The sequence below is a fragment of the Callorhinchus milii genome, unplaced genomic scaffold, assembly GCF_018977255.1.
Source record: "Callorhinchus milii isolate IMCB2004 unplaced genomic scaffold, IMCB_Cmil_1.0 Scaffold2, whole genome shotgun sequence".
Lineage (NCBI taxonomy): Eukaryota > Metazoa > Chordata > Chondrichthyes > Chimaeriformes > Callorhinchidae > Callorhinchus > Callorhinchus milii.
Window position 1 is genome coordinate 110,876,989 of NW_024704743.1, and position 22,207 is coordinate 110,899,195.

The window sequence follows — 22,207 nt, forward strand, 5'->3', positions numbered from 1 at the left end:
TACTCAAGACATGTTTGAAAATACTCATCCTGTTACATTAATATATTGTACCAGAGTGGTCGCTCCCCTCATGATTCCCCCACAGCGAGACCCTGCTCCTCTTGTGGATTATCCTCAATCTTCCATTACACAATAGTGTATGTGCTACAGGGAGCCTGAGATAATGGACTTCAAAAATGGCTGGCAGAGTGAAATATAGACAATCTTCATAAATGCAGTTGATTTCCTTCCCCACAGCCACACAGTGGAGAGGAAAGAAAGTTCTGCAGAACTGAATGGATTATCACTTCAGAACCAGCTGATAAATTGGACAAATCAGATTCTGATGTTAAAACTCGAAAATATCCAGTTACAGAGAAAGCCAGCCTGGTTTAACACATCTCTTGAGTTACATAAAGATATCTGATATGGCACACTTTATTGATCTAAATTTTGTGTATTATGGCTCAGTTGCTGAGTTCACTCATTTTACAGAAAATCATGCGAGACATCCTCCCAATGTGAAAAGTCTTGAAGATATAAGGCGCTGTATCAAATGCAATGATTATTATAAAGCATTCCAATAGGTTTCAAAGCAAACCAGATTCCTGAGGTGCTAATTGAGTGCTGTAACATTAATATATTTTATACCAGCATTTTATTCTAGATATTTTCATATCATCCCATAACACTTGGTGTAAAAATGTTGAACTTTTGTTCAATATTTTTAAACAGACTAATAAAGCACAATGCTGGTTTATAACCAAATATGTATGAGTGTAATTGTGCTCCAAACATGTTGATGATTTTCTTTTGTTCTTCTGTACATCTTTCCCCATCTGTACTCAGCCAAAACGGTAGATTACTTTGCACATTTTAGTCAATGATGTTCAGTAAGCAGCTGCAAAGGAAATTACGTGATGGGACTCACCTTATTCACCGCTCCCCTTTTCACAGATAAAACATGCAGAAATTTCCATGTTACACTTTATAACCAAATTAAAGTTTTGAAACTAATATATTTTTGAGGAAGTTGAATAACAACTTGCATGTAAATAACACCCTTCATATAGGAAACATCTTGGAGCAGTTCACAAGGGTAGGGTAGGATGCTGAACAAGGGAGAAGGGGGAAGTTGACCACAAGCATAGTAGAAAAGGCAGAATTCCAGTCATGATAAGAGAGGAAGGTTTTTAAGCCACTAGTTTGACCCTGAAGGATGGTGAGAGACATGCTGCAGGTTCGAGTTAGATGAAGGGATAAGCAGAACAGTTTAAGATCACAAACGTAGGGAGGTGCTAGGCCGTAAAATGATTTGTAATAAGAGGGTGAGGATTCTCATTTGTCTTCTTAAACCACTTTATCCTCTATCACATTATTAAATACAGATCTCTTAGAAAGAGCATTCTTTACACAAAGGGATGCATCCACATAGGATCTCAAGAGCTGGAAAGCCTGAAGTCTCAGCTCTAGATAGAGTTTGTTCACTTTGGTCACCAAGATGTAGAATTTTCTAGTATTGCCAATACAATGAATAAATCTATAAATCTGTGAATAAAATAGAACATAACCTTTGGGGGCGCAAGGGGATCTTATTAAACTGGAGTAAAATGAAGCACATTTCCAAGTGCCTAGCCAGGTCTTCAAAATGAAACACAAAAACAAATATTTACTACAATTCAATTTAACCTCAAGTGCATGAAGTACACTTCGCTCTGAGCAATAAATATTTTAATTTCTGTAGGACACCCAATTTATGGTGCACAATATTGTGCAAGGTCAGTAATGTTTATACACAGCTATGCTGAGGGGGGGGGGGGGGGGGGGGGGGGGGGGGGGGGGGGGGGGGGGGGGGGGGGGGGGGGGGGGGGAGTAAATTGGTTGCACATGCATTACAGCAATCATCTCTATTGAACATTGAATACGTTTTCAGAACAAACTTTTGTTAATTCACAAAATGTTTAATTCATTTCTTCAGAATTTTCCCTCACCTCACTTTTCATAAGTACTGATTTTCTCAGGTTCAGCATGTTGGGTTTCTGGAATTAAATGACTGACATGACAGAACACCTGTAAAATGCAACTTTTGTGGGAAAAAAAAGTTTTGGTTGAAGTTTTTCGGAAAATAAGTGGGTGTTCCCAGAAAGAACAAAGGTGATAATCTACAGATATATAAAAATAGAAATAAGTGAACTGAAGAGTCTATTTTTTTTAAAAAAGCAAGTAACTGCAGTCTCTCAACAACTCTGCCATTTTTTAAAAAAAAATCTGGTTCTGGGATGTGCTGTGTACATCAATCACCATCATAATACCAGCAGCTATCAAAGTTAAAAGATGGAAATCACAAATTCAACACATCTGTCTGTTAAAATGACATAGTTCTTATTCAACAATGAATCAAGTGAAAAACTGGACTAAAGGTCCAAGACATCATGAATGAATTGTTCCAACATTTGTATTGAGTTTAGCACAAGCATAGCACCAGTTTAGAGAAGCAAAACTATCACCATTAAGTTGTTGTACAAAAAGAATTTTACAGTTTACTGTATACAATCTACAAATTGCATAATTGATCATGTATCAATTTACAGGGATCATTTAAATTAATGCCAATACATTTGTGTTAATAATGAAAATTGTGGTATTGATGGAAGAATGTAAGACTGGAGTATTTTTCATGAAAGCTGAAAATATGATCCTGGATATAGTTTCTTTAAAGGAGATTGAAACAGTCTTGGGGAAGGCGATTGCTAAATGGTCAAAATGTTCATTGCAGCTTCTAAAAAAAAAAGCTTTGTGGCTCTATACCACTTATTTAACAAACAATGGAGGAGTAACCTATATTTAGCATAAAAACATTTTAACCTGGATATTTTTTCCTATCTGAAGGTAGGTATTCTGTACGTCAAGATCACCAGCAGTCTTTTTTTTGTCACGCCAGGCTTATTGCTCCTGGCTAAATTAGAAATCTTGTGCCTTATGAGTGTGCTGTGCATGTGTTTAGTTCTTATTTGCACAACAAACCCATTGACAGCTCATGAAAGTAACTTTTTTTTAAAAAACATTCTGCTTGGTCTGTTCCACCTTCATGATCTTATCAAAACCAAATACCATTTGGGTTTGATCAGTGGCAAAAAAATGCTTCAACATAAATAAAACCTAATAAATTGAAACAACAGTAAAAGGCGTATTAAATAAAAGTTTTACAAGAACCAGATAGGGGATGAAAGTTCAGTGTATTAAACACAAGAAGTTTGGAGTTTAACTTTTTTTTAAAAATGCTAAACATATATTCTTTGCAAACCGGAAAATACAAATTCACTCGAATTTTACATATGCGTGTGCAATAAATACTTCAGCTTTGTAACTCCTGCCATAATCAGGTTAACAAATCTTGTTAGGGCTGTTGGGTTTTGCACAACTACATGGGTTCTCTGGAATTTGCTAAATTCAGCAAAAGTCTGTGTTTGTTAAAATAAATTCAGAGCAGAAAGCACAGCTACATATAGGTGAATGAAGCGGTGGTCAACCATGGTATTACAGTCTCATTCATTTTAAGCTTATTATTGTACTTTCATTATTAATGTGAACTTATTTAAATTGCTAGGGATCTGCTGGGTTAGGTGTAAGAGCCATAGAATAGGACCCTGAGTTCACTCAGTTGCTGTCCATTTCTGACAAGGGCAAAGGTGAATGCCTGATTCCTCACCGCACTCTGTGACTGACATATTGCCAGGCATTTCAACTTCTTAACCGGATTTCTCTCTGCACTGTTCTTCCATGGATTCTTTAATTGGATGCATTACCTATAAATGGGTCTTTAAGCCAGTTAAATAATACTTTATAGACGCTGTATCCACTTCAGGATAATGCAAAACCGTGGAATAAAAAAATCTAAATTTTGAAATGAATATTTAATTTTCATTATTTTTCTATTTTTTTTAATGTGGACTGAAATACTGCCCTTATTACTGCCAATGGCCAATAGACATTTTGTACTATGTCCACTTGGAAATTTAATTTTTTTTATCATACCCCATGTGATTCAACTATGAAAGGACAAAGAGAATCCTAGGTTTCCAGTCTTCATATCACTTTGTCCATTTTTTTTATTACTGACCTACTGTAAGGAATTGGTAATGTTATCAGGTACAATTTCAAAGATTAGTTCTCAGGTGTGGAAATAATGAGGTTTTGGACTTTGATTAGAAGACTCCATGACCCTAACTATTCATTCACACTGTTTAGTGTTGTAATGTCAATCGCAAATGTGATTCCTATTAAGCCTTTGTAAGAGTAAGAAATCATACAAAGTTTTTGAATTAACTCTAAATTGAAGAGAGTCCCTGTATAAAGTTTTAAGTTCATTTTTTAAATTATATTACCCTACATTAGCTGAATGAGGTTTAATGATGCATTTAACTCAGAAGATAAGTCTCAACTTTTCTTTTTAAAACAGCTCAAATATAAAATTATATACCAACAGGCAATATTTTGGTACAGAGGAAGTCAAAAACTCAAAAACTTTAGAATTGCTGGACAATGAACTGAGGATTTCTAGGTTCACTACACATGCTCCTGCTCCAGGTTGAGCGATAACACACTGAACAAGTCACACCAACGTCGAGTATGCAACAACTCTTACATTTGAGGTAAATGTAATTCAAAGTTCATAAGAATGCCACAATTTGATTTAAGACTATTCACAACTTGCAGGAAACCATCATTTCCTTTCCATAGTGTTTCTATTGAATTTGAACTTAAACCTGCAGATGTAGGACAATCCCCTTGTCCAGCTCACTGAGTCATCTCTCATTTCCCCCGTACAATATATGATACATAAATCATCACCTGTTTTATGCTGTCACTATAAACTACAGATATTTATTGTACACAGCAATCTATACAGTGGAAGTTCTTTGTGTTTGAGGAATAACTGATAGAAACAGGTATAGGGGCTAACAATTACTATGTTTAAAAGCTTTGAAAAAAATACTTTTCAAAAGCACAGCTTATTAATTTGCCTTATGGATAAAGAACAAAATTGCAGTGTTACAAACAGTCAGACTTGCTGCTCACAATATACAATAAAAACTTTGTTTATGGGATTAGACACCGAACTGCCTTAACATAACTGTTCCACTGTAACCAGTGGTGGGCAAATCCTCACGTCCCAATCCTTGGCATTATGGCATTCCTAAATCCTATCCCAACCATTTTTCATATTACAGACAAGAGATCCAATCTCAATTACACATTATGATGATATGACAGAAAACACCATTTGGCATTTCTGGCTCACTGTAAATTAGCTCAAATTCAAACTAAAAACATTTAACGTCAAATGTAAAATTATAGGTACAGACAGTATCACATAACAAAATGTCTTCACAAAATAAATCACAATTCATACACTAATTCTGTTGATCCTAATTTATATGCTTAAATATTTCATTCTCATGTTTAAATATTTAAAAACAATTTGCCGTTATTACCATTCAAAGAAAAAAAAGTTAAACCTGTTTCAATAAACAAACAGAAATAACTGGGAAAAACATCAGTAGGTGATGCAATCAAGCATTTTGCAGTTTGCACTTGAGAAATTGCCATTATGTGCACATTGGGGCAAGTTAAAGTCATTCACTCAAACTGCTGTAAACACGCCATCATCACAGGTTTCTTTGGTACTTTATGGTCACGATACATCTAACATTGAAGGAAGATCACTGCCTGCCATTTGAATGGAAAGTTTTACCTTGATCAGCAGTAGACTGAATTACTGTGCTACTAGATTTAACAGTCATAAGAAACTTACAGTTATCCATATTTAATTGAACCCACTAATTTACACACTGATCAAAATATGCTAAAACTTTTGAAAATTTAGAGCTGAGGTTAGACATATGACCAGTCATAGGACTTACTCAACTGACCTATTATATCATTGAGTTAAAAGGAGAACCAACACATACAGTAGCAATTCCCTTGTATGCCAATGCCACAGCATTTTGGTAAATCAATAACCTGCACGATGGTAGGAGATCCACTATACAAAAGTTTCTGATTGGTTTGGGTGGTAGATGTTTAACAGTGAGGATAAATCACCATGGTTGTGCAAGTATAGTATAGCTCTTGGGGAGTTAGTAAATTGAGTGGTGGGAGGGGAGAGAGAGACTGAGAGAGATAAACCGGAAGGTGGATAGCTATAAATAAAATGGAGAGGATACAACTTGCTTTAAATTATCTTCAAAATTATTGCAGTTGGGTTGTACAAGTTCAATATGTTCTGTGTGCAGCATATTAAAAAATGGATTGTAGAGGAAGAATTTTAAATAAGAGTTGTTTTAACTGAAGATTAAAAGCGGCCCAAATGTTCACAACGTTGAGTTTTGTGATAATTGTTAAAATCAAGCTTAAATAATTTACTATATCAAGAATTGGCAATGTAATAACACCAATAGTGAAATCCATTTACAACACTCCCATAAAAACAACTGGATTGGTAATATTCAGACAAGATTGCTTACAATGGTTCTTTTAAGGAATTCATAACATGTTTAAGGTTTCTTCTTAGTGGCAAGTTGTCACCAACCCCAACATGTGTCCAGAAGAAAGAGGAATAGTAGAAACTCTAGTTCAGGGATTGAGAGTTTCTACTATTCACGCATTTTTCTGCAGTGCCCCATAATACTACGAATAACAAACAAATCTCTCTGTACCAATTAACATCTCTTGTTGCTCTGCTTACATTTTAGAACCACTGGTTTGTTTTGTGCCAAAATTCCTCTTGTGGCATCATGATGTTCTACTGACCAACAATTCAAATTTAGCCACGGATCCCTGACCCAGTTCATGGCATCCGTAGGCAAAACGTAAGGAAGCCACAAAAAAAATGTCCTCTCTCACAATGACTCTGTAAGCATAGAGCAACAAGAGGGGACTGAGAAATGCTACGGAGTGCAAAGATTTCCTTTATTTCACTTTATGATTATAGAGCAATTTAGTGTTTACAAACATTGCCTTAAAATACTAATTCCTTTTCCCTCCTTGCCATGCTACTGTCAATAATAAGATTATTACACCGAAGGTATCCCTCTATCCAATCAAGCAGCTAAGCATACAATGCCTGAATTAGAGTTTCTACTATTCAGCATATAAATGTCATATTTGAGAGATTTATTAAAGTGAATAAACTACTTCAGCTCCATACCAAGGCAACGTAGTTTATTCAACTAAGGTGACATGTATTCCATTCAAAGTGACCAGAAGCTTTCAAGAGAACCTGGCTGTTCCAAGGTGAGTGAGAAGTCAGTTTTCTTTCTGTAATAATTTGCTGAGATACAACACTCTAGCTGGTTACAAATTACAAATGGTTACACTGTTACAAATCTATTGGATTCCCTATTTAAATTTTGACTTTTTAAAGTGTGGCGAAGAGAGAAGAAAGATGTTACCCTATTGTTATAAAGGAATTGTTCACCTCCAGTTTGCAAATCACAGCTTTCTATCTGAGCCGCTTTAGGCCTAGGAAATTTTCCAAATGGAAAGAAACGAGAGAAAGAAAACAATTATGTTTCTTTGTCACCCATAAAATCAGGAAATAAAATATCCCTGCGGGTTCAACAATTTAGAAGCTTGTAAAATTATGTGCATATCCACAGCATACTGTGAAACAGAAATTATAATTTTATCCCAGCAGGCTCTCTAGCATACAGATGTTAGCTAAGGAATACAACAGCACTGAGCAGCTGTAGATGCAGACACTTTGTTGAAATAAACATCCTACTTTGTGACTTTATAAAAATAAAATGTTTTTCAATCCCTACCTTTCACACCCCAAAATTATAAGCACCGTTAATTAATTAGCAGAGCTCACCTCCTTAAAGTCTACAGAGCAGAAACCCTGTTACAAGACAATTGTATCATTTAGGATCAATTCCATTAGCTAGTTATCTGCAAATCATCTGGGTCCATTTTGTATTTCAATTGATTGGGTACCTGTACAACTTGGCTTGCTACTATATTTGGTCAAATACACCTTTACTGGCTTTATTTTTCCCCTTTCCATCTTCAAAATTTCTTATGCCATTATTTTTGGATAATCTGGATAATCTGGAAAAAAACTGAATTAGAATTTTTTTTAAATAAAAATATGCAAGTAGTAAATTGGAGTCCCAGGCACATACAAAATTATCTGTCATTACAAAACCTAATCCCGATATTCAGACAGACCAAACTTGCAAACTTTCATTTGCAAAACCACCATAGCTAGATGCATTCTTGCAATGTAGTGTGTGTAAAGAGAATCAGATCCCGAATCCAGGGGGAGGAGTGTGCAATTTGCACAAAATGGGTCATTTTTAAAAAGGATGGTAATCTCAATTTCCCTCCAGGATTTCACTCAATTAAACAGATAATCCTACAAATTTGTTCATTCCACCCCTGGCTTCTTTGGAAAGAAAAATATATTCATTGCTTTGTGGAAGCCGACTTCAGTTAAACATTGGTGACTAATTTATTCAGTAAGACCAAGACTTGCTGCATAACAAGTAAATTACCATTTAGAAGTACATGTCCAACTGTTTCTCAGTTTTCACAAACTGAGTTTATAGCTTGGTCTGTTAACAATTCCACACAATGAATTTGTTTTGTTTCAACTCTACAATTAGCAAATATTTCCTTAAGATGCCATTCATTTTTCAATTTACTTCCCCATGAGCCTTAATAAGGTTGTATGTTGGCATTATGCAAATTTACAGAGCACAAAAATAACTTAAAATTTTAAAAAAGATCTTAGTTACTAGCACCTACAGAATATAGTCAACAGATAGGTTTCCCTCTCTGGAAGGTTGAGACTTGAAAATGCATAGAAAAAAAAAATCTCTGAAGATTCAGACCCGATTCTTTGAAATAGTTCAAATCCCAAAATTCCCTCAAACCAAACCTCTATTCCACCAGTCAGTGGGATGCAAATCATCTGCTCCCCCGCTCTCGTGCCAGGTCTCGGTTATTTTACTGTATTTTGTACAGTAGTTAACTACCTTAATCGTCAACAGAAAAAAATTATAATTTTAATCCCACTTGTTACAGGGAATTGCCCACCACTGACTCTAATACACTTTCTTCATTACATATATGGAACTGCCATTTAGCAGTTCTTACTACAATCACCAAAGCATCAATTATCATCCACCAATGTTCATAGCTACCAGCAAAATATGGAAAATTTAGTGTTTTGTTACCAATCCATAATCATTGCAATTCAGATAAAATTCATAGGGTCTGTCTATACAGTGCTGAACCACCACAGTTACACTTTGCAATTTTATAATACAAGAGCACATCCATCAGCTAGTCATTGTCTAATATGACGTATGTCTCACTAGCCCCAGCATCTTCCCACTCATCTCTATCAACTAGCCCTCCATCTTCATCTGCAACATCTTCATCTATCATTCTCTCTTCTTCCTGTTCTTGTCCTCCGGATTCTTCTTGTTCTTCCAGTTCCTCTGGTTCTTCCTTAAAAAATTCTGGATCAACCATCAAGTCCATGCTATCCTGCTCGACTTTTGGTTGTCTCTCACCCCCAGAACAATCCAAACACACGCCATAACGACGAGACCCGTGTCTAATTCCCACACTTGCTGCTAAAGTGAAGAACTTTTTACACACCATACACTTGTACTTTTTATCCTTCTTGTGTACCTGAGTAAGAACAAAAATAAACAAGCCGTTAATTATCATGAAATACATTTCTATCAAAACAGAAAATAAACTTGCAATGCGTTCTTTAACAATGAAAAGCTGCTGTTTCTGATTGATAAGCCAGTAGTTAGAAGTATTTATTGCCATTCCCACCATGACATGATGCCCACCAGTTCTATCGAAAACAGCTTAACTAAAAGGGGAGAGCTGCAGATTCAAAAAAATAGAAGCAAAGCTGAAATTGTAATCATGTGAGGCACATAACAAAGCCATTTCAGTTATAAAATGCTACACCACATGAGTCGCTATATAAATGCAAGTTGCTGTTGTTATAAAGCAACTCAGATTCAAATACAATTGTGAAGTAATTTCCAAAAAAATCTTCATCCTGAGAAATATGCTGGGAAACGGCAACATACTTACTAAGGAATGCCTTTTTACATGTTCTCTTCGTGTGAACAACTTTCCACAGATATCACAAGCAAAAGAGCGGACTCCAGTGTGTATCAGCTGGTGCCTCTTCAGTGTGCGGCGGTACTTGGCGATGTAATTACAATGAGGGCACTTGAATTTGTTTTGACTACCAGCCAAGGCGTCACCTGGCAGACAGAATACATGCTTTTATAACAAAGTTTTCATTTGCTATATGACGCATATGCTATATTTCGCCCACAAAGTATACAATACATTCTGTGAATCGCTTTGAGACGTCTCAACAATGTGACAAGGCACTATATGAAATACTAGAATTATTATTAATAATAACAAAATTATTATTAATAATACTATCATTAATAACAGTAATAATAATATTAATAAGTCATGGATGGCCAAAGACCATTCATCAGGCCCCTCCAGTATGGCATTTCATTCCATCCACCATTGTACTTCAAAGCAATTTGGGTTATTCAAAATGCGTTAGCTATCTATTAATTACCCTGTTTATTGGATTAATTCCGAACACTTATACCTCAAGTACATTTTTTCTGGTATGGTTTTAAGATTAATTTTCAATCTACTTGTACTGTATTCACTGTGTAATCTGATAAAGAGAGAGTAATATTAAGTACAGTATCATTCTCATGCGACAGATCATACAAATACATTAATATTTATGGTTTAATTTTGACTTGCAGCATTTTCACAACTGCTTTATAATAGTTCTGTTATTTTAACGGACAAAGGTTAATTTTTTCCACTTGTTTGAGAATAAAAACTGGTACCCTAAATCTGTTAATCTTTTTGCAAATTCTGGATCAACTAGTAACAAAATAGAATTAGAAAAACTAATTCCTGAAAGCATATTCAATGCTCATATAGGAATATATACTCTCTAATGGAAATTAAAACAAAATAATTCTTAGAATAAATACAAACCTTTAAACAAACCACAAAGACAGGTTAAAAAAACAAGCAGCAAAAGATATTTTTTCCTTAGAGGAGTGGTTTAAAAATTGGACCAGTGCAACTAAAAACTTCAGCTGGAAAACGCTTACCACCGAGCGAATAAACAAGCATTAATCAGAAGAAAACAGCAGCCCCATTCTCTGTTTTTGCCATTCAAATATTATTATATGCACCTCCTCGAAAGTAAATATGATTGAAAATCATAAAATTTAGTGGAGAAATGAATTTCTACCTTTGTGGCAGATCCACATGCAGGGAAAGAAATAGAAGCAACTGCCCGTACCATTTTACATCTCCCAGTAAAACTACTGGGAAGAATCTCTGCAACTGCCCCACACATATTATGTTGTTTAATTCTGATTTAGGAATTTGGAAGTTGAGAAGGAGGAATTAACTTTAGAGGCACTAAACATCATAACTGTCTAAATTGAAAACAACCAACAGAAACATTTCAGCAGGCAAATATGTGCCTGAGGGCTCCCTTAGCATAATGTCTTCCTACATAATATGTAGGAACAACACATTAAACAGTAGCCTCCAGCTGAAAATGTATCTTGGTGTACAGAAACCATATTGACACAAAAACAAGAAACTTTTTTCATATTGAGAAAGAATTAAGAGACATCATCACTGCTATTAACCCTACTTTTGATGCATGGCTATTGAGAGAATATTAGCCAAGGCTCAAATCTTTTGGGTAGCCTGGTTGTGGACAGAACAATCACAAGCAGATCACAAAATGATAGCAACCAAAACCAGAAGGGAGATTCTGCTGGTGTCCAGGCCACCAATCCTCCAAATAAAACTGGTCACTCACTTCATGGGACATTGCTGTGCACAAGGTAGCTGCTGAGTTTATCTACAACATACAATCGCAACACTTTACAGTGAACCCTAGTAGAGTGCTTTGAAATATCCTCCTAACTTCTAAATGTTATTATTATTGTTATTATTATCCAGAGAATGATTTAATTATTCAGCAATTTAAATATGCCTGTGGACTTTTATTTGAAAGAACTCAAGGTGGAAAATGCTACAGAAATGAGATTTGTTTCACAGAGACTGCTAAGATTTATCAGTTTTTGCAGTTTGGATACCCAACTTTTATGTTTCCCAACATGCAATACTTGTAGAGCAAAACTGTACTCCAATGTGACAATGACAATATTCAAAGGCTATGAAAGCTTCTGAATTACAAATGAGTAAAAGATACAATTGAGGCTATGCGGTATATAGTGCATACCATGGTCATATTGTACACATTTCCTTTCAATTTTGCATTAAAAATATTGATTTATAACAGGGACACTAAAAGTACAACAATGGAGCCCCATTATAACTCAATAGTTGGGATCCATAGGTTCTGACCCATGCTACAATGAGGTTTCACTACGAATGCATGCGGTGGCCAGTTCCTGCACTTAAAATAAAAAAAAGCCTACTTCCGGGTCCCCAGGATATACCAACATTTCTTCCTGAGTGCGGCACACGTGCAAAGCAGGAATTGATATCAGTGATGATTTGATGACCAGAACGTTGGCTGTATTTACCTTGTGGGAAGCTTTATAAAAAAAAGCCAGCTTTCGGATCACCAGATAAAAATGTAAATCAATGTAAATTGTACTGGAACAGATATCCACCCACGTCACATCCAGTGCACTGCACATGTGGTGATGACTTAAGAGACCTGGAAAATATCCATTTTAATTCAAGAGAAAGCCAGCGCATGGGAAGCAAGCAGGCCAGCTGCGTGCATGCGCAGTGAATGGGATCCACATTCTAACCATGTTAGAACTAAATCCACGCTATGTATAACAGGTTGCACTGTACATATACCACAATCATTGAAGCAGCACTCCCACTGTAATGCTGTAACTTTATATAGCAGTATATGGTTCAAATTTCACAAGATAAAATTATAATACCCACCGTTTAACCAGGCTTCTCTATTGTGTGCTTCATGTAACAGCCCAAATCTGTACTGGTCTGAAGTCCCTGCTGTAAACAACAATATGAGATCTTTATTAGATAACTTCCATACGTACAATTTAAAGATCTTGCACTTTTATTTCTCAAGTTCACCAAATCCATTGTTAACATACAGTTCACCAATACCCTGATTGACCCAAACTATGAGTTAGAACTAAGCACATACAATGAATATAGACTCCAGATGTTGGGCCTACAATTACTTGAAGGCTGAAACTCATTCTTTGGATGCTGCTGGGAATAATTTTCCAGCTCTGCAGAGTTTCATGGTTTAATTAAATTTGGTTGGCACTGGTAATACTCTTTCATGTGTTGCCATTTGATTTGCAAAAAAAATCATACTTTTCCAATTATTCAGACTCTTTAATCACAACAATATTGAAGTGCAGGTTTTGGAGCTGCCGGTTAGAATAGGTTACAGTATCACTTCCTACAAATTACAGAGGTCATTCAATTGGAAGTAGAATACAGTATTGATAACCACAATATTTTGGCACTCATTGCTCCCCTTTTCCACAATTGTTTTGTTTCAACATATAGGTTTCATTGTACTTCTTCCCTCCATCTCCCCCCTCCCTACCCATTAGAACAGAGGTTAAGGACCAACCTCATAGAGTTCTTCAAGATTATAGCCTTAGAAGAATAAATAGTAACTGATTATTCTACAGGTTAGACAGTCGGTAACAAGAGCACTCAAATCTAAGATAATCACAAAAGGAAAAAAGGGGAGGTCACAAAAAAAGTGGTTGAAAGATGCAACTCGCTGCTACAAATCAAAGTCCATAAATTCTTTTAATTAGATGCTTGATTAGGAATATGAAAGGAAACTGAAAGCAAGCAGAAGAGTTGGATTAGCTCAAATGGAGAAAAATGCCAACAAAGACTTAATGGAACAAATGGACTGTTACTGCGGTAGAACAGTCCAGAATTCTAAGATCTTAGGTGGGATGCATAGATCTCTGTTTGGTTTGGATACTCTTAGGCACGGTGATTGGTTTTTGCATGTGTCAGGCACCCGGCTAACCAAAATTAAAGATTCTATAAATCTAGATATGACCATGCTTCCATGGGAATTAATTGCACTACACTGTGCCATAGACATTCCTGGTACAACCCATTCAAAAAAGTGATCAATGGGCATAAAGTGATCAATGGGCTGGAGTCCTGCAGCTCAGTGGTTAAAGCACTCACTTTGCAAGTGAGACACCTGGGTTCAATACCCAGCAGGGTGAAACCTTGGGCAAGTTTCCTTACTCCACACGCCTAATAATAACCCCTCAAGAAAAAAAAACAGTAATAAATTGGTCACTTCAATCCACGACTGTTTGTGGGACACTGCTGTTTGCAATTGGCTGCCGCGTTTCGCCCACAAAATATACAGTCAATTCACTTTACAGTATATTCTATGAAGCGCTTTGAGACGTCTAGAAGACGTGAAAAACGCGATATCAAATTCAAGGATTATTATATTATTATAATATTAGGAACAAATGGAGTTTCATGGTTCAATTACATTTGGTTTGTGTTGCATCAGAAATACTTAGGCAACAAACGTTTGTTTACCAGTTTACTCAGTTGTTTAGCATTCCTCGTTTTCTTACACAAGGTTAAGCAACAAATGTTGCATACAACAACAAATTGCATTTATATAGCACCTTTCACATCGGGAGGATAACCCAAGGCGCTGGACAGCCAAAGGTTTGCACCTGAGTTGGGGGTTTGGAATCAAGAAGGATGAAGGGCAAGGACAGTGGGAGAATGACTGAAGGCACAATCAAAGAGGAAGGTGTTGAGACAAGCCTTGAAGGAGGCAAGGGATGGGGCGACACAAAGGGATTCCGAGATGGAAGCAAAAAGGCCAAAGACCAGACTGCCAATGGTGGGACAGGCAGAACGGAGGACAGGCGAGTGCACACCAAGCAGAGAGAGGATACAACTAATGACCTTTTAAGCTTCAGGTCATGGTCAAGTGTTCGTTCTCTGCTCTCTTCCCCCTCCCATCCTTAACTGTCTAATAATATCTTATTTTAAGTCACATCTAAGTCAAGGCTTAGGGTTTGCTTATTGTATGATGCAACATATAACTTTACAAAGAACTTTCAGGAAAATTAAGACAAAAAAAGGAGAAGAAATGCAAATTTATACATGGAGGAAGATCATAAAAACAGTAGGGAACATGACAAATATTCTTGCTCGTTATTTCACACTAGACTAAGAAATGATTTCCACAAAAGCAGTACCAACAATTGGAGAAGGGATTCTCTGACCTATATGCTAAAATCAGCTTGAGGCACAGCTATGCCAAAACATTTATCTTCTGAAGCCATCAGCAGGAGACAATAATACTAAGTGAAAGCATGTAAGTTGCTCCAGGTAGCTGCCGTGAGAATTACATCAAGGCAAACCCTCCATTTATTGCCCCATGAGGTGATATAGCAATGTCAAAATAGATTCTCATGTTCCCTTATGGCTCCTGACCAGGCAGGGATTAAGGATACATATTCGGTAATCCAAATCAAGGTCCCATTTTGTGCCAGATTTACCTGATCTTGTATTTCCATAGGAAATAGATGCATAGATTTGCACACAGCCAGTTTACATATCTACCATGCTTAGTTCACATTAAGTATTTCTTTTAATAATTGTGGAACAGATAAAATAAAAGTGGCATAATTTCTTGAAATATGTGAAATTCAAATGTAATTTAATCATAAAGGATTTAGTTTTAAAACTCCCTTATTCATGCATCAAAGATAAAGTGCATCAATCAATGTATAACATTCTCTAATCCTGCTTTGTTGCAGGGTGAGAGATTTAAGCACAAGGAATTTTAAGAATACAAGAACCTGAAGATTCAAAACAAATCAGATATAAACTTGTACAATACCAACAGTCAAAATCATACAAGTGTATTGAGTGTCAAACCTACTGTTTGATTAAACAAGTCTTCTTCATACATTAAACCAAAATACGATAGTCACCAAATCAATTTCCCCTCAAAAGGCAGACAACCATCAGTGAGGTGAGAGACAGCTGCTTCAGTAGGGGCCATAGATACAAACAGGGCAGCAAGGATGGCACATCTTGGGATCAATAAGAAAATATTTGTTCGACTCAGCAATAGGGGCTTTCAAGAAGGGGACTGTTACAAATGCTGAAAATTTGTATCAGTGAAGGAAGTGAAGTCAACCAGGGCTCTCACGCACCAAGCTATGAAAAGGAAGGCCTTGGGAGTGTCATATCTAGCATACCATCTGCAACAGAAAGTCCCGTCAATCCAGGAACAAGAAGTGGAGCAGTGCTCAGAATGACGCAGTCCAAAATATGGATGCAACTCATCAGTAGGAAGACAATATCATTAAATGCACAGAAACTACACATGAACTTACAATTGCACATCAAAAGCTATTGGTTAACTGCTCTGGCTCCTCTAGCGGAACATTTTCTTAACCTTTTTACTCTAATAACTTTTAGGTATCTATTGTCAAAGACTAGCTCTGATGCAGAGTCAATCCAGCTGGACCCTCTGCTGTAGTTGTCCATATTTGCTCCAGACCTATTGTTTGAACAGCCAGCTGGATGCAATTCAACACTGATTTATATGCTGTGGGAACAGAATAAATTGAACCTCCAGTAAATTCTGCAGGGCTCTTCAATCCTAATGTGAAAGTACACATCCTGAATTCTACAGCTACTGTTCTCTGAGAAGCAATACTGAATTATTAACAAGAATATTACAACCATGAACATTTCCTTTTAAGAATGATGTTGAGTTCCAAAACACCTTGAAATCTTTCAAAAATGCTATTCAGGGTGGTAAACCCTGAATTTTCCAAACCGAAGATTACTGTGCTGCAGCCCAGAAAAGCAATAACTTAAAATAGCCAACCAGTTGTGCATCAAATATGCAGTCCTGAGAACATCCTTCAAATGTTGTTGGAACCCACATAAAGAGCACAGCACATCAGTAGTCTGCCTCATGTAGACATTGATGAGAGCTTTTACTTGTCTGCAAAATTCTTTAATTCAGTATGATGTTCTTCAGTACGATGAATGCTTCAACTGAGAGTCGTTGTGAAGTGAGAACGCAGATAATAGTTGAGGCTACTTGTTCAAGGTCATTTATATTGAACATTTTCAAATACAGTTGGAATAAAGTCTGCTATGGCACAAAGCAGCTCAATCTGCCTTGTAAAGCATTAAAGTTAATCATGGCACTGGATACTTGAATGTTACAGCCTGAGGAGGAGGCAGAGATAAGCTCAAAATAACCGTAAGTTTGTGACAATTCTGAAAGTCTTCTAAAGTAATTTTTTTATCAGCAAATAGGACTTTCCCAGTATATGGACGTTTAAGAATTTTTTCATCAGGTTCACATGAAAAACTGATAACTTTCAGCCTAAATGTGTCTGCAAAGAATAAAAGCTGACTAATATAAAAGATCTGGCTCTTGTATATTTTGTGTCAATTGTAAAATGCTGTAACAATTTAGCTATTTGGATAATATGAGCCAAGTCTGCCCCACAGTTAACTGACTAACACAGAGGGTTTGAACCATAGTGGCAATGATTTAGGAAACTTTGCTTTCAGGAATTTAGCCCAGATCCCTGAATTTAACCCACTTGTTCCAATGGAGCCTTTCATACCTTGGAAGATTCATCCAAGGAAATACAAAGTGAGCCACTAAATCCATTAGGATGATGTTCCCGAGAGGAATTGGTTATTTTATTGCATTGTGTACATACACAATTGCAGGAATTACTGGATACTGGGCGCAGTGCTAAACTGGAGGTTTGCCACATGCACCAGATTTCAATATCCTTGCATAGAGGTCTATGCTCGTCAGGAGGATTGCCTCAGAGTAATCAGACATTCACAATAGGCTGTATTTCTAAGGTTGGAAGTAGGTTTCAAACCCCTAGAAACTATGATCTCAAAAGCTATGAGCAGATGAAGCAAAACTTTTGAGAGCTTTGATTATCAAGAAGGACCCAAGTAATTTTTTGCAAATCCTTAAACTGGGTAACAGCATTCAGACAAACAATTCAACTTGAAATGATCCACTGGAGGCTGTGTCTCAATCACGTGAGGAAAGAAAGGATATAGATTTCAGCAAATACATTTAAGGCTAATTTGCATGTTGAAGATCTGTACTTTTGTTTTCAAAAAGTAGGAATTATAAAAATTCAGAGACTTAAGTCTGCATAGTGCTTCTCCCCCCAAAATTGCACATTATGAAAAGGGGCAGATTTTATGATCATGGGGCTAAGTTAAATTCCTCTGCATTTTGCTAATGGTCCCTAAGCACTGAACAAAACACCACTTTCTAAACATATTTTCCATATGATGCCTGGGCCAGGGTGGGAGGGAGAGAGAGAGTTCAAATACTTGTACTTGTTTGCTTCCATTAAAAAAATCATTTTGCTTAAGTTTTTTTAAAAAACGATCGTCTTCTGGGATCAGCCACAACATAGTTTACAGAAATCAAAGAAACGGTATAACAATATAAAATTACATTTGTAAAGGGCCTTTCTCATCGGGAAGATGTCCCAAGGTGCTGGGACAACTAATATGCGATATGCCGAAAACCAACTTTGTTGTTTTGACATGATGTTCTATGCTAGACCAAAATAATATCTGATGGAGGGAGAGGCAGAAGAAAGTAATCTAGGCTCCATCAATGGCATTGTGGGTATATCTGATATGTGTAATGCAATGCAGAATCATATATTAAGATATCCAGATTCAGTCCTTTGTTTGGAGCACCAAAAGACACGACCCCTGGCTAGACAAGCTAAAACTCCTATCTCTCCAGTGATCCCTGCCAGAAACGGTGTCCGGATGCCAGGGGGAGGCCAGGATCAGAATTAGGCTCAGTTGTGATGACTCCAACATTCAAACAGAATGGCGACACTCACTGACCTCACTGACACACGAAGAGCATCTACCTGGGTAAAAATTGTAAATCTGCACAAGTTTCAAAAGAGGAATGATGGAAAACTAATAAACAATTTACACCATCATTTCTTGTGTTATCTACTTTGCATGCATTTCTTAACCAGGACAGGTAACATACCTGTATATGTTGCAGAATCAATCGGAATTTCATGCAACCCCTCCTCAGAGAATGCCATAGGAGGCTGGATCATCAGGCCATCCTCAATGCCCTCCTCAGACTTTGGTGCAACATTATACACAACTCTTCTGGTTATGTGGTTTTTCCTTCGTCCGCTTCGAGGCGCAGTCTGCTGCATCATCAATTTCCCCAAATTACCCCACGAGAAAGCTGGATTCTGATCTTGAGGTAGTCCTAGCTGTATATCTTTTCCAACATACTCCGAAAAGTTATCTTGATTCCAGGTCGAATCATTCGTCTGGTAGCACTCATTTTGGTCCATTAGTGAACCCATATCCAGACTGTAGCCCTCCATTTCATATTTGTTTCTTTCTTCGTGCAGGCCTCCTATGGCAGAGTTATTCATTGAACCTGATGACTTGATTACCCAAAGACTACTGGGCTCTGCCTTCAGTGTGGCTGCTTTGTCATTTCTGTAGGTCCTGTTGGAGGCCTTTACCTTCTCATGTTGTACGATTAATTTCTCTGCCGCATTAGATTTTGTACTGATGTTTAACGCATCCTTTATGAAACCACGGCAACCCTGAACAATCTCTGTCATTTGTAGGTAGCTTGCAACAGACATAACCTCAATTACATTCTGGCTAGTTAAAACCAGGTGCCCAGAGTACATGAAATCAAGAATGACTGTGAAACCTTGCACCGCAACTACATCGAGGTGTGTAACTGTGACCTGGTCACAGCTTTCATTTGGAGTACAGCAATACAGAGTCTTAAAGTAACGGCTGCCTGCAACCAATATGTTTTTGTGGGCTTTGAAAACCTGTCCTTTCACCACTATGTTGACATCGCACAGAATGCCTTGCTGCCGCTGCTCATTCAGCTCCTGAAGCAGTTGATAGCAATAGGAATTCTCATTTCTATCACTTTTGTACTCGGTGTATATCTCATCTATGGATCTGGATGTGCCATCAGACTCCTGCAAAATAATACCATAAAGTATTAGATAAACATAAATTTAAGTATCATGTACTACTCTCCCACATTTATTTTTCTCCAAATCAGTCTGAGCATGCAAATGACAATGGAACACTTGTCAATTTTCCACCAGCACACCTCTCAAGATCGGATAATATATGGTTTACATGCTGAATTGAGTGAGCTCATTCCACACCCAAAATACATCCCATCTCCAACAAAACTGCACTCCACCAGATCAATATTACTCTATTTTTCAAGCCATCCTTGTTGCCTTTCAGAGGGATTTTCCTCACCAGCCAGATTATGACTTGTATTATATATTTGAAGCCAATCAAGAATTGGCTCAAGACTTTCTGAACCAATTCAGATAGAAGAATTGCTGTCATCCCAATAAATCTTAGCTAGATTAAAATCAAGAGTGCCCAAAAGAGGAAGGTTAGTGTATTAATTCAATATTACAGCCATTTCTTCCCGATTCCTCCTAAAATTCACTATTTTATAACCACAGCTCACTGCAACAAAGTGATTGAGCTGGGGAAATAAACAAAAGGAAAAATGGTGATAATAAACCATAATTCATGCATTTGATATAACACCTGCAGATGTAATGACAGCATATGTGTAGACAAACGTGGCAACAAATTTGTGCACAACAACATCCCACAAACAGCCATGACGTGAATGACTAATTTATAGTATTGTTGGCCAGAATTTTGGGAGAAAGTCACTCCACTTTGAATAGTGCTGTGGGATCTTTAAAATCTACTTGAAACAAGTAGATAGGCCCTCGGTTTAACGTCTCATCCTCTGACAACATAGCACTCCTCAGTATTGCATTGGAGGGTCAATTTAGACAAGTTCCAATGTTGAGCTTGAACCATTACCATCCGACTCACAGGCAAGCGTGCTATCAGCTGAGTCAAGTAAGAAGATTGCACAGCAAAGGAAGATAGAAACTAGCTTAATTTCTTACCATTTATCCCAAAACATCCACCAAACAAACATTTTATTACTCCATGTATCAGTTTTCATGCCAGTTTCATCTAATTCAGTAATCTTACTTCAACCAAAGAAGGTAAAATCCTGAAATATTCAGCTAAATGGTATCTAACTAGACCATGCCTTTGTCACCTCCCTGTTGGACTATTCAAACGCCCTCCTCGCCGGTCTCCCATCCACTACCATCCATAAAATCCAACTCATTCAGAACTCTCCCGCCCGCATTCTCACCTGCACGAAACTCCGCTCCCCGATCACCCCAGTCCTTGCCAGACTGCACTGGCTGCCTATCCCAGAGAGGATCGATTTTCAAGTACCTCACCCTCATATTCAAGTCCTGTATTTCTCTGCACCCCCCTAGCTCTCTGACCTCCTCTCTCCTCAAAACAGTACCCGTTGCCTTCGTTCCTCCGGATCTGGCCTCCTCCTTGTTCCCTGAGTCCTCCGCTCAACCCTTGGCGGCCGTGCCTTCAGCCACTATGCCCCGAGGCTCTGGAACTGCCTACCTCACTCCCTTCGTCTCGCTCTCTCCTTTCCCATTTTCAGGTCTCTGCTGAAGACCTTTCTTTTTGACCGCGCCTTTGGTCACCTTCCCCCCCCTCCCCCTGGCTCGGTCCTGGGATCCTAAACTATAAAGTGCTCTGAAACGCCGTCTGGTGTGGAGGGCCCTATATAAATCTAAGTTGTTGTTGTAGACTTGAGATGACATTTGTGGATGCAGGCACCAATGTATTGCTTATGTTTGTTTACAATCTATTACCAACTTGAAAAAGCTATGAAAAAAAAGGCCCCCAAATTCCACTTGAGCTTGACATATTATCCAAGTTACAGTACTTTAAATAATTAGTTAAACTACACTAGGGACTGTTTCCCCACCTCACTCAGTTTTCTGTGAGATACTGACATGTTAGGATTTAAATGCCACTAACCCCATCCATGACTAGCCGACAGGTGCTTATCAAGTAGAGTGGACTAGGCCGCAGTGTACCCAACCAATTCCTAATACCCAAATGTTAAGTGCCTCACTATAAAATAGCATGCCACTTAAACAGCTTTGCTGAACACTGAACA

General features: G+C 37.5%; 1 protein-coding gene across 1 annotated transcript in view; it reads right to left on the reverse strand.

Moving 5' to 3' along the window:
* Window positions 1–1,919: 1,919 nt before the first annotated feature.
* The window catches only part of zbtb10 (zinc finger and BTB domain containing 10), a 40,582-nt gene continuing 20,294 nt past the window's right edge, over window positions 1,920–22,207 (reverse strand). Inside the window, exons 2-5 of the mRNA XM_007896790.2 lie at window positions 19,157–20,135; window positions 13,021–13,089; window positions 10,108–10,283; window positions 1,920–9,684 (exon numbers count right to left, since the gene is read on the reverse strand). Coding sequence (XP_007894981.2) covers window positions 9,331–9,684; window positions 10,108–10,283; window positions 13,021–13,089; window positions 19,157–20,135 — 1,578 coding nt within the window. The 3' untranslated portion in view covers window positions 1,920–9,330. The remainder of the gene's footprint in view (window positions 9,685–10,107; window positions 10,284–13,020; window positions 13,090–19,156; window positions 20,136–22,207) is intronic.